General features: G+C 41.7%; 1 protein-coding gene across 6 annotated transcripts in view; it reads left to right on the top strand.

Annotated features, from left to right (window-relative positions):
• The window catches only part of LOC127977239 (ELKS/Rab6-interacting/CAST family member 1), a 175,023-nt gene that overhangs the window by 130,416 nt on the left and 31,379 nt on the right, over positions 1-13,228 (top strand). For 5 of the 6 annotated variants that reach the window (XR_008158160.1, XM_052581998.1, XM_052582014.1 and 2 more), the window contains one exon: positions 4,948-5,046. Coding sequence is in view for 5 of the 6 variants with exons in the window: in XM_052581998.1 (XP_052437958.1) it covers positions 4,948-5,046 (99 nt within the window). In the remaining variant the exon portion in view is untranslated. Of the gene's footprint in view, positions 1-4,947; positions 5,047-6,632; positions 6,699-13,228 lie in introns of all 6 variants that reach the window. The other variant, XM_052582031.1, reaches the window with a different exon arrangement.

Raw genomic sequence — 13,228 nt, 5'->3', positions numbered from 1 at the left:
CATTAAATATGTGCAATTGAAAACCCAGAAGCCTCAGATTCAGAGTCTGCTGCTCAGCTCACTGAGCTGTCCAGGCTGTCCTCTGGTTTAAGCTACTGCTTTCCATTCCAAGGAAACCTTGACGTGTGAAACTTTTGATTGTCAACTCAGATGTAGCTTTAAGTTTGGGGATGTCATATCTCTGGCAACTCTCCCAGTCCTCTTCCAGCTTTTCCAAGCAGTGAGTCTATGCTTATTCAGTAAGGATGTTTTTCTTATTCAAGATGTTAAATCTTTGCATTGTGTATACACAATATTATGTATTTTTTTATGTCTGAAACTAAAGATAAACTTTGCAAGGCATGGAAAGGTGGGATGTAGAGGAAATAGATTGAGGTTGTGAACTCTAGAGGTCACGGGGTGCTGTGGAAAGGTCACTTCACTCTGGAAGTTTAGGAAAGGTTCTCGTTATGTTGTTTTACTTCCGTGACCCCAATTATGAGCTTGACAAAAAGGCCTTTGATATCGCACTGAATTCTGAGCAACAACAGAGAATTGTGAGTCGGTGCTTTTTCAAATTTTCAATTTTTGTCCCCTTTTTTTGGCAGCGCGTCAGCATTTTTTGAGTTGCAATAGACGGGGAGGGTGGAAGTGGACGAGAAAAATGATAATGGCGGAGAAGTAGAATAATTGTGAAAATGATTAGATTAAGTGAGCAAATGAGCTCTCCAGTTGGGACGGAAACCAAAGAATTGAGGTCAGCATTCCTGACAATTATCATAAGAGCAGAGAGAGAGAGAGAAAGTGAATGTGCGAGAGAAGGAGAGCAAAAATCCAAACAAGCAATCAAGGTATGCAGGACAAAAAGATGGAAATGCTAAGACGGATAAGGGAAGTAGAAAGAACAGGAAAGTGTGGCATTTAGAAGCATTCCAGCTTCGAGCTTTGTGATGTTTTGTGCTGGTGGCAGTAACTTGAGGAGTTGTATTGCGTTTTTGTAAATGCTGCAGTGCACTCAAGCAACGGGGCTCAGTGTGCGTCCCCCATCCGCTCTGCTTTATCAGGTCCATATCACTGCCTGTAGCTGAAGGAATTTTGAGGAAAGTGAGGTCTTGGAACAAGAAGGAAAGTAGAGAAGCAGAGCCCCATGTGCTGGATTCCTGAACCCCCGACACACACACACACAACCATTCCCTTGCCATAAGCCACTCAGACAAGGATCTGGTTTCATGGTCAATTTTATTACACATGGATGTAAGGGAGGGCTTCTTAACAGGCTCTTGCTTATCCATCTGCTTGTTAACCTGCTAGCTTGAACATTTTGTTTTCCCATTTTACATTCCTTCCCAACCTCCCCATTTCTCCCCTTGCCCAGTACCTTCTGTTCCAATTCACTGTCTCTGACTCAAGCCCGCTTTGTCCACCACCATCTCCTCTTTTTTCCTGCACCGGCCACCTTTCCTTTCTTTTTTGCTTTATGGCTCACATATGAGCTGTTAAGTTTGGAGTGTACCTCCCTGTTCTATAACCATCTGGGATCGGCTCTTCAGAACCCCTCCGGCCCTTTGAGGAGATCCGGTTTCCACAAACGTACACCCGCACCTCCCTCTTTCCTCATGTATATACACAGACACCTCCCTGTGGACCCCCTCGACATCTTTGAGATTCCTCCCTCCTTGCTTTTTTGAAGGCACATCTTTTGGATTGGTGTAAAGGTTGGATGTTCTGCCAAAGTAAATCCAGGAGGTATAGTGGCTCCTAGTAATGTAGGGTACATGATGTCATTGGTGCGATCATGAACAAGGGTCGAAGGGCACACATGGACATTTGTAGCTATTTGTCTCCTCTTTTGTCGTTCTCTTCTTCTTTGTGAGTTTATCTCCTGGCGGAGGGCCTCTTCTGCTTGGAGAGTGGCAACAACACCCCTCACCTGTTCTCAAAACAAAAATGTGAGCTTGAGCATTTTTTTTAAATCATCTCCTTGTTTTCATTCTCAGTAAGTTAGAGTGGGTCAGCCTGAGGGAGGTAGAGGGAACTCTGCTTAGTGATGTTTAAGTAACTCTGGCATGTTTTAGGAAAATTGTGGCAGATTTGCAGTATTGCCTCATAAATCATTTTATTAACCCTGAGAACTTTCACAGTTTGACTGAATGAAAAATGATACACTTTTTTTTCTGACTGTTAGAACCCAAAATGGAGATGTTTGGAAGAATATTCACATTGTTTTTTTCCATACTTGCTGTCAAGTTTGAAAAAGCCCAGCAAAATTGAACCAAACAACTATAATACAAGTCTCCTGAACTATTCAATAACTTTGTGTGAGGAAATGACAAAAATATAAAGGCATAGTTCACCATATATTCATGTATAATTTACTTTCTTCTATGGAACACAAAAAAGAGAATTTCTTGAAAAATGTCCTGCTTTTTAGGTTTTGAACCCTGTTGACTTTTATAGCATGAACAAACATCCATCATTATATCTTCTTTTGTGTTCTGCAGAAGAAAGTAAGTCATAGAGTTTGGAACACAAGAAGGTGAATAAATGTTTTTCAGCGAACTGTTCCTTGAGTCAGTCACAATGTCAGAAACAAAATTGCGCCCCAGTGCACATATACACACTTGTTCGATTGTACAAACCTATGAGCAAAGATTTCCCCAGTGCAGTTCAATAAACATTTTATGAGTCCCTGTGCCCCACTAAACTCGGTCGGTATCGAAAACCACTTCACTCATGAGCCGGCAAATGAGCAAATACCAACTCCCTCTCTTTCTCATTCTCTCCTTTGCTTTGCAAATGATTTTCTCTCTCTCCAGTGGCCAGAGTCATCTGTAGGTGCTCTGTGGCCCTCAAACCCTGAAATCTTACAGCTTTAAGGCAAACTGTTTGTTTTTACAGGGGTTTTTTTTCTATCTTTTTTTTTTCTAGTACATATGTTTCTTTTTTTCAGATTTTTCAAGAGAGGAAATGAAAAATGCATGTTCACGCTGGGAAATCCAGTTATGCCTAATGTCCCCCCCCCCCCCTTCTACATTTGTCTTTATCATGATAACTTTTATGCTTTCTGTTGGTCTATACCAGGATATACATGCTACAAGCTAGAGAGCTTAAACCTGACTTTCCGAACCCTCGCCCTGAATCCTTCGCACTAACCCACTGAGCATGTGGAACAAATTGTCTCGAATGGGGTATTTTCTTCCTTGTGAGGTAGTGACAGTTGATCTAAAATGTTGCGGGTTTTTTTCCAGGGGCTATAATAGCTTCCCCTCGTAGCGTCTCGGCCTCTGGTCTTCTTCTCCTCCTCCATGCTGACTGCTGCCTTCTCTGGGGCAGAGTGAAAAACTAAGAGGTTGTTGAGTACAAGGTGTCTAAGAGCTGCTCAGAGGTTGTTTGTTCAACATTTTTATTTAACCTCTGACTAAGTGGCTTGTTAACAGGTAAAGAACTAGTCGTGCCTACACAAGAAATCGAGGCAACCAGAGGCATCGTGCCTTGTGGGTAAAATGCTGATGTCTGTTTTCTGTGCATTTTCTCGAACCTATATGACTTTGTTTCTTCTGTTGAGATCAGGAGAAGATATTTTAAAGAATGTTTTGTGGGGAGAACATTGGACCATCCTGACTTCCACCTAGCAAAGCAAACCATGCAGGTTTGGAATATGTCATGAGGTTGCATAAATGATGACATAATTTAATTTTTTTTCTGTGGACTGTCCTTTTAAGATACTAACTCTTACATAGGCCACTTGCGTTGACATGACTCAAACATGCACAAAGACTGGTTTATCTGGCCCATTTAACCCAATGGTATCCCTGTGGTTGGTTAACATTGTTTATTACTGTAACAGAGGAGAGGATAGGAGAGAAAAATTGTAAGTGCGAGAGGTAGAGGGAAGAGGGTGAGAAAACCAAACAGAAGGAGCCCAACCATCACATTCTGGTCAGGGAGCAGCCGGGAAACAAGCCGAAAGAATCCAGAAGGCCAGGGTGTGGGTCCACTTTTGTTCGAACGTAATGTCATATTGATTCATTTCATCCCTGTGCGGTGGTGGAGTCAGTTGTGATGGTCGGCTTGCCAGAAGTAATCATGTGCATTTTTCCTTATTCCTGCCATAGATGTCAATTCAAATGAGCTGTATTTAACGAAAACTGAGGATGATATCCGATAAGGCTTCATTACATTGACCCCAACTCGAAGTTTGCAGAAATATTTCACCCTAAAATATGACATTCCTGTTATCATTTATATACCCTCATGTTACAAATGTCAATTTCTAATGTAAATCACAAAATGTGAAAAATGTTTGTTTTATCTCTAATTGTTGCATGCTGTATTCAAACTCATGCCGCCCACATGAGCACCATGGCTGAGTGTGTCAAAGCATGTATGCTCAGCCTTGTCTCAAACAAATTAGAGCATTTCTAATCCAAGAGGTGCACAGACACGGAAACCTTGGGGCGCTTGTTAAATCTGTGCAATGGTTTGAACATGTGGAGGCTTGAATCTGTATCAAGCAGGGAGGTGAGTTTGCATATGTGTTTATATTTGAGAGAAGCTAGTGTTTTGTTCTCTATTCTCTACAACCCGGCTCTTTTCTCACTGTCTCTGTTATTGCTTTTTCACACCCTTCTCCTCCGGGTTTAAAAGATCTCCACTGATCTCCGCTCAAATTCATTCCAGCTGAAACTTGCGTGAATATGCTGTGATCCCCTCTCGCAGTAGGGCTTGGAGTTATACTCTGTCTATCAAAACGAATATCAGAATCACTGCTTATAATGCTTGTAATTGAGTTCATACAGATAAAATTTCCACTCCTAACAGCATGGGCTGAGATGGAGATTTGATAACTCAAGCCCCAAGACTACCAGGCTTAGAGTCAGACTGGGCTCATTTCGAAATGATGGGGAAAAAGTGTGTCTGTACTTGTGTGTTTTGGCAGTAGTTTACAATGAGCTGTATCTTTTACAGACGCAGAACCGCATGAAGTTAATAGCTGATAACTATGAGGATGACCACCTCAAGGCCTCCAATTCTGACCAGACCAATCACAAACCCTCTCCAGATCAGGTGAGTCAATCAGAGTGCACTTTACAGAACCACTTTGTTCATTCTTTATCCTTTACTTCTTCAGTGGGGTTTAAATGATTGATCATACTTAGGTTAAGTGATTTAAACAAACCCTAATCCTAAATCCCATGCCATTTATGCTAAGGATATGAATTATGCCTTTAAATTATGTGTAGCCTGATGAGACAAGTTATCTTAAATGAATGAGCTAAACTTTCACATCACCATAAAACGGGTTAAAAAATCACAGAAGTTACACTGAAACTTTCCTTCTTTCTTTCTTCACTCCATCCGATTTACCCCTAAAGGCCATATCCTGATTTATAAAAAAAAGCCATTATAACCAAGCGTAAACAACAGGAAATTACATATTTCATATCCAATAAGGCACAGCATCCTCAGCTCCAATTTGTGTAATATTTCATATTGGGTCACCCCCCGAAAAAAAAGCTCACGTTTTCTCATTCATGAATGTGCACGCACACACACATCCCTGAGTGTTTTTCTTGGAATAGTTCCGGCACACAGGATGATTCTGGAAGATTTAACTGGCTTTGTTCTTTGTTGCTTTTAAATGTTGAATTCCTTTGCCTTAAGCCTCTCCTCTGGATGGCTGTCCAACAGGAATTAGTTCATAACGAGAGAAAAGGGAAAGAACTGACATGATAAAGGATGAATAGAAAGTGAAATTTCAAAGAGAAAGGACAGCCTGTTGCATTCTCCTGTCCCAGCTCTCCCAGGAAGCACAAATGACATGTCATACCTGTCCATGGGCTCCTGGAGTAATCCAGTTCAAGTGCTACATCCTAATTCACATGCTGAAAGAAACGCATCAATCAACAACACTCCGCCCAGGCCTCGACACATGTACTGCTATTCCCACCTACCTACATGTGTGTGTATGTGAGCTCATTGGAACTCTGTCTATACACACAATCTCCCATGTTCACACAGAAATCTGCTATAAAGCTATCCCAGGGCGTCTCCCCCATCGCAAACCCTATTTATTGTCTTTTAGCTCACATTTTCCTGTGATCTTCATTTCTCACTTACATATTTCCAACTCAAATAAGAAACCCCTCACACATCAACACCTGAGCCCGCTCCAAACCTCCCCGATCACACTGTTATCACCTAAACATGCCGACTGCAGACCTGGGACCAACAGGGACCTCAGACAGCATTCATTACAGGTATTTTCCACAGCCATCCAGGACAGATGGGATAGAGGCCACGTGTGTTACTAATTTCAAGCTCATGCTGCTATGGTTTCAATTCTTGTTGCAGCATAGCCGCCACTTTTTGGGGCAAAACCTGTTGCTTTTAATGCTGTTTCACTTTGGTTCAATGGCTAACTAATCACCAAATCAATGGGAGCATTGTCTAACTCTTATTGATAACTATTCGGGTTTTTTTTTTCACTGCATGGGAAAAACTCTGCTGCTCCTCGCTGAGTGTTTGTAAAATTCAAAAATCGGTCACATTTTATTTCAGTGCATCAAATGACCTGCTCTCACCCACTAATAACTTCTTTCTTTAATCCCATGCTGCCTTGGATTAAACCTGCACTCATTTTCCACCAATAGGACGATGAGGAGGGCATTTGGGCATAGCCAATCACATGCCCCCTCCCAGCCATTTTGTTCAGAAGGGTGAGGAATGTATAAATGGGGAATGACACTCTTCTTCTGTATTTCATTGTGTGTTAAGTGTTTGAGTGTGCTTTTTTTTCTTCTCCAGCACTTTCCAGTTCATCCTTCCACTTCTTTCTTCTTTTGGTCTTTTTTCCTCTCTCTCATTGTTCTCATGTCCTGTGATTTTCTATCATTCTGTTTGTTTTTTGTCTGCCTCATTTCGAAATCTATTGTTGCTGATTATTTAATACTTTTTTTTACTTCAAAAATGGTCAGAAACACACAAACAGTTTCCCTTTGTCCTCACAAAAATAGGTCACATGTCTGTTCTGATTTGGTCTGCAGTGAAGAAAAGTGTCAAAAATAAATGAATAAACAATTGAACATAAATTAATAAATAAATGAAATATAACATAAAATACCAGAAGCATCTATATGTATTATATTTCTTTTTTATTATTATTTAACATTGAATGACATAAAAAATAGAAGGCTACAGAAACTTTTGTATTTTTATTCTTATATCTTTATGATGCATGTATTTTTTTTAAGGGGGGGGGGGTGAAATGCTTGTTTTCACTCAATATCCTGTTACCTATAGAGTAGTACTGCATCCTTCATAACTCCAAAAAGACTTTAGTTTTATTATATTCATAAGAGAAAGACAGTCTGTACCGTTTTTTCACGGAAAAACACGAGCGCCTGGAGGCGTGACGTGTGGGCAGAGCTAAAGAATCGCGAGCGAGAGTAGGGTTTTGCGTTGAGAGCATGTGGAAGCTGTGACATTACCGTGAAGAAAAAAACATCATCCAAAACAAGCCATGGCTAACAGTCAGATTCAGCCGTATATTTATGATCCAGAATCAGATCCAGAGGCTGAAATTGAACAAGAGCAGCATCAGCAACGAGTACAGCAGGATGTCTCTATGTAGTATGTATTGAAACTGTATATATTTGCTTAGCGGTTTTGGAAAATGACTAAGTTCCACTTTATGTCGTCTTTTTTTTCTTTTCTTTTTTTTTAAGCTGTACATGTGGAAAGTGCAGTTTGATGACAACATCGCATGTTGTTTACTTGATGTGCTTACACGCCGATAGCTAAGTTAACAACACAGAGATATTTGAAGCAGTTTTACTCACCGCCTGCAGTTCCAACAAACGATCGTGACCCTTTTTCATTAGGACTGCATTATCCTTAAGAAACAAATGATACGCAAATCCGGCGTCAAACTGGGCCTTGTTTGTAAAACAAGCATCTTCGAAATGCAGGGAACAAACAAAAACACTTGCACAACTCCCTTGATACTCTGTAAAAATAAACTCCATCCACTGGTGCCTTAATGCTGTTTTTTTTCGGTAATCTGTGCAGGGTTGTCTTGCCCTGGCAACCAAAAACACACTTCTTTTGTGACATTTCGCGACGCTCTCGCTCTGATCAGTGAAGTCTGTTGTGCTCTCAGTGCTGTGCTCTACGGGAGCGCGCGCTCTTCCAGGAGAAGTGCCTCAGGACCCATATAAGGAAATTCCGCTCCATCTAACGTCACACAGACCCATACTCGAAAAAAACTTTCCGAAACTTGTGACAAACCGGAAGAGGTATTTTTGGAACAATACTCCTTCAAATGTACAACTTAATTTTTGAAACTTTGTCCATGTTTAGCATGGGAATCCAACTCTTTAACAGTGTAAAAAAACTCAGTATGCATGAAATAGCATTTCACCCCCCTTTAAGTGTTTTATTCCAAAAAAAAAAAAAGTTTACAAAGCCAACTGCTTTACTTTCTGCTTTTATGAATAAATCACTGCAGCTTAAACCTTTAAAATCACTCTTGATTTCGAATAAATGACTCAAGCAGTTATTGAATTGACATATACTTTCCCATCCCTTGTCAAACATCTATTCAGGATTTCTGTCACGCAGAAGAGTTGAATTCTTCCCTTCACCTTTATTATTTTACACAGACAGCCAAGGAACAAATCGACCTGTCTGCTTTTTGACTGCTCTGGTCCTTTCCTGTCTATTCCCTCCAAAAAAACAACAACATTCTCATATTTGCTTCCACACTTGACAGTTTTGATGGATGGTTTTGAGGAAACAGATAGACCGTAGAATACATATGAGCTGCACATGTTCAAACCATAGGACACATGCACAGCCGGTTGCGCTCTCCCATCAGAGCCATTGCCCCATGTCCATGGTGATGCTAAATGCCATGTGGCGTTTTGACTTGAATTAATTAGCAGGTCGCTCCCCGTTGATGCAGCCCACAGATAACACATGTCCATCGCATGAACAATCGCATGTGGTAAACTGTGCACTATACTGTGAGTGCAATTAGGCGTAACAGAGCGCTGGAGAACAGAGTGGAATTGTGTGAGCAGTGGTCCGGGCAGTGTGAAGGGAGGGTTTTAATCAGAAAGCTGCCCACATACACTGTGTCCTATTTCAAGCAATTAATGGGCCCCTTTCGCTAATGTCTTTGCTTCGTTCGCAGTTCTTAACGTCTGAGCCTCTATGATACATTTAGAGGAAGAATTCCGATCGTCCACTGCACCCACGTTGCCAAACCGTACATGTAAACATGGCATTAAAGTTGCTCCTTGTGTATCATATGACCATGTAAAACTTGTAATGGCATTTAGCAGGGGAGATCAAGACCCCAAGCTTCTGAATGTATTAAGGCTCACATAAAGGGCACCCGTATTCTCCGAACCATGTTCTCAGGGCAAACTGCAGTCGTACGTACAAGCACATAATTAGAGAGGGTAATAATCTGAACATGACTCTGATCTCCCTCATGTTGAATTGTGGGTGGTCGAGGCCTATTTAAATGCTCACCCTTTGGCATGATAACCCACAGCAACCCCGGAATCGGTTTTAGCTATAATGAAATGCTGTCCATTTCAATCGGTGTGGTGCATTGCAAGGTGTGTATTAACAGATGCCCTCTGGCCCTTGACTCTGTTTTGTGTTGTACTTTTGGGCTTTGCATTTTCTCTTGTAGATTTGTGGATAATTGATACACGTCTGCTTTTGATGTCCTCTTCAATCATTTCAATGTCACTGTGTGATAAATGTGTGTGGTTTTTCAATGTTCTGGAGTTCTGGAAATTGCCACCCATGAGTAAGGGATCTTTCAGAGTTATTCCTGTTTCGCTAACAGAATATTATTAGCTCTGACTTCAGGTAAATGTCAAGACAGAGTTAGCTTCAAATGTCAGTAGGACTGATAAAGCATCAACCATTTTGAAGTAACTTGGCTTCTTGTCTGTTTGTCCAGTTTTAGCCTGGATGTCTAAAGGAAGTGGGAAAAACCTAAGGGCTGGACCAGAATACTTGAATATTTGTTCAGTAGGTTGGCATCCGATTTTAAATTTTGAGATTTGAATGTTCTTTTTTATTTATTTTTATCAACACCTGGCCTTTGCCGCAAAATGGTTCTCATTCGCGCTTGATTATGAACCAACCCATGAGTTAACATCATGAACGTCATGATTCATTTCATCTGGAAGAGAAGACAAAAATGCAGAAGTCCTCAGCTGTGTGGGAGCACTTTAAATTGAGTGAGGACAAGACAAAATGTGCCAAATATGCGATTTGAAACAGAACATCAAGATTGAAAAACCTTTAAAGTTTGACAAAGAGTTCAGTAAGTAGTATGCCGGTTCTCGATGTAATAAAAATGCAGACAGACACACATAGATTCCTGCCTTTATTACACCGAGTCTACACCAGACAGTTATACGGCCGCAACAGCTAAAATTTGTCTCAGCGACCACTGTAAAACATTTGAAATTTGTGTCAGTATGTCACAATAGTTTCTTTTGTCATGGCGTGACGTCCAGTGTCGGCACGGTGTTGTGAGAAGAATATGTTCAGCCCCCTCCCTCCGAAGCTTCAAATATTCAGTGTTCATTACTACCAAAGCTTCGAAGCTCAAAAAATGGTATTTGGATCAGCCCTAGTTCACCAACACAAACTTGACTGTATCATTTCATTTTCGGTGAAAACCGTAAGGCCCAGAGCCGGATGCAAGACATCCTTGTGAGCATTTGTTTCCATCCTCCCAAAACAGGTTAATTCACCGCTTTTTTTTCCTTTGCTGTATCTGCCTCACTAAATTTCTAATTCCTCTATCTTTCTTTTGTCACTAGTTTGTTTTTAAAGTGACTCACATACGACATAATGCTAGAGCGGGTGTTAGCATGTGGAGCATAAAAGTAGTGAAGACTCCATTGTCCTGTCACCTCTATTTGACAACCTTAGACATTACTGACCATTTGGATGGTGCAATTCAATGGAAAACTGTGAAACAGTTTGGCTATCACTCGCATATTCCAGGGGTCAGTGGGTACCCTTCTGAAGTTGTAACCTCTGCTGAACTCGTCCCATGAGCGCAACCACCCACCATTTGCCCACATTATTAAAACTGTCCCACCCCTCAGTAAGAGAACAGAGACCTCGTTGCTGACTTGGTTTTTATTTTTTTTCAACTCAAAAATGGCTCAGTGGTCAGAGGGGGAAAATTTCAACAGCTCTGTTTTAGTCATTAATATAAACCCAAAATGCATGTTTGCTTTCTTATTTGCCTTTTGTTACTTGCATTGTTTATTCCAGCTTGACTTTTTTCTTTCTGATTCCAACTGATTCCAGTCCAAATATTTATAATTAGATTAAAATGGGAAACATGTGGCGGCGAGGGAAGTTGCAGGGGGTCATTGTTGAAACCTTCCCACCTCCATATGATTTCAATATAAAACTGGCCTCTGGCTCCATGCGCCTGGTGCAGACAGGAGGGTAGACAGTGGTGGGGCCCCCACTCAGTCTAGGGGACTTCGTTTTGGCAGAGCACAAACTTGGGGTTTCTGCGGAGCCCCTGAACCATGCTGCCCCACTTCCTCTACCATGAAACTGAGATCTACATCCCAGGAACAGAAGATAGTCACTGTACCCCAAATGGCTCAATCAGTCACTCTCCAAGAGGAATCGCTTCTCCCTTTGTCAGAGTAAGAGCATGCCACAGGAAATTAGGAAATAGAGTGTCATTGGAAACATACCCTAACTCCTTACGAGGGGTCAGAGGTCATTTAACAGATTGCCATTGCTCACAGTGTCTCGGGAGAGGCCAGTAGACTGAAATGACTTTGAGCCAATTAAGTGTGCGACAGATATCAACCAGTTGGTCCCAGAAGCACGCATACAACGGGTTTTATCTGACACCGTAATCGGAGCCTCTTGCTCGGCTTGATGAGAGACCAATGACTGCTCTTGGACAAGAGATGAATGGCTGTAGTTCTGCAGCGGTTACTTTTAAATAGCCAATCGGAAGAGAGTTGAGACAGCGGCATCTAAGAATTGAGATGATGTCATGAAGGATGAGCTCACCAATAAGAGCTTGTATAGGAGTGTGTTGAATCTTTCCTCTATCAAGGCTTCTGGCTGAACATTCTCTGCTGAATTCTGAGAGAGACTCTGCTTAGCATCAGCCGGATAGGTGATGACTTCCCACGCCACCTCTGGTTTTCATGGTGTATGTCAATATATGTATTTTCCTGAGAGGAATTCTGAGCTGGCTCAGTTGGAGATGGTACGTGTTTGGGGAGGTTAAGTTCACTAGTCATGTCAGAAGTTATCTCAACATGTTCTGTTTCTCACGATTTCCAGTCCAGCTATAAATAGTCCTGCAGTTTGGACTTTATCTGCTTTGTGGGGCAAAATTTTTTCATTTTTGAAGATACATAAGTGGTACTTTTGATGTACACTTTCTTGCCCTCTCTCACTCGTTCTTAATGTTCCCTCTCTTTCTCACTCCCTCAGGCATAATGTTGCTTTTTTTGGGCAGTTTTGTTTGCCCGGTCTTGCTTCACTGCCTGACTGTCCTGCTTTTTAAGGCCTCAGCAAACCACACATCTTGGCCCTCTCTCCCAGGATGCATCACTCAGGAAAAATACATTTTAATGGTGCATCCGTGTTTCTGGTTTCCCTCTTGGAACTAAGCAACCCAAGGACATACTGGCCAGCTGGGTTCTGCTTGCCTGGTCTATGTCAGAGGGTAAAGTAGGAAAATAGACTAAAGATATCAATCGAATCACGGCATTTCTGCTGAATGCTTCTTGATGAAAGTGCCCTCTTTTTTGCGTTCACCCACCATTGCATCAGTTCTCCCCTCAGAATCTTCATTAATTGTTGGGTGCTGGCGATAATAAAACTATGAATTTCTGTTGTTGACCTCAGAATTACCAAATGAATGTGAACAATCCTATCATAACAAATAATCACATGACTCCTCCCTTCTCAAACCCAGTGAACCTAGCATGGCCAGAGTTTCTGCGTAAGCTGCTGAAACAGTAAAGTTTGAGGCTCATTGTGGTGGATTATGTGGTCGGAACGTTTTGGCCCCCTGGTCCAGGGTGCCATTTCTGGATGTGTTAATGGGCGGACGTGGGAGCCCTACCCTGGGCACTGCGCCCGTCGGCTTCCCTCTCCAGGTTAGGAGGGGAAAGTGCTCATAATATTACTCAGTAATGGTCCATGACCGTGAGCTGTG

The sequence above is a fragment of the Carassius gibelio genome, chromosome A4, assembly GCF_023724105.1.
Source record: "Carassius gibelio isolate Cgi1373 ecotype wild population from Czech Republic chromosome A4, carGib1.2-hapl.c, whole genome shotgun sequence".
NCBI lineage: Eukaryota > Metazoa > Chordata > Actinopteri > Cypriniformes > Cyprinidae > Carassius > Carassius gibelio.
This window is presented reverse-complemented; position numbering and strand designations above follow the sequence as displayed.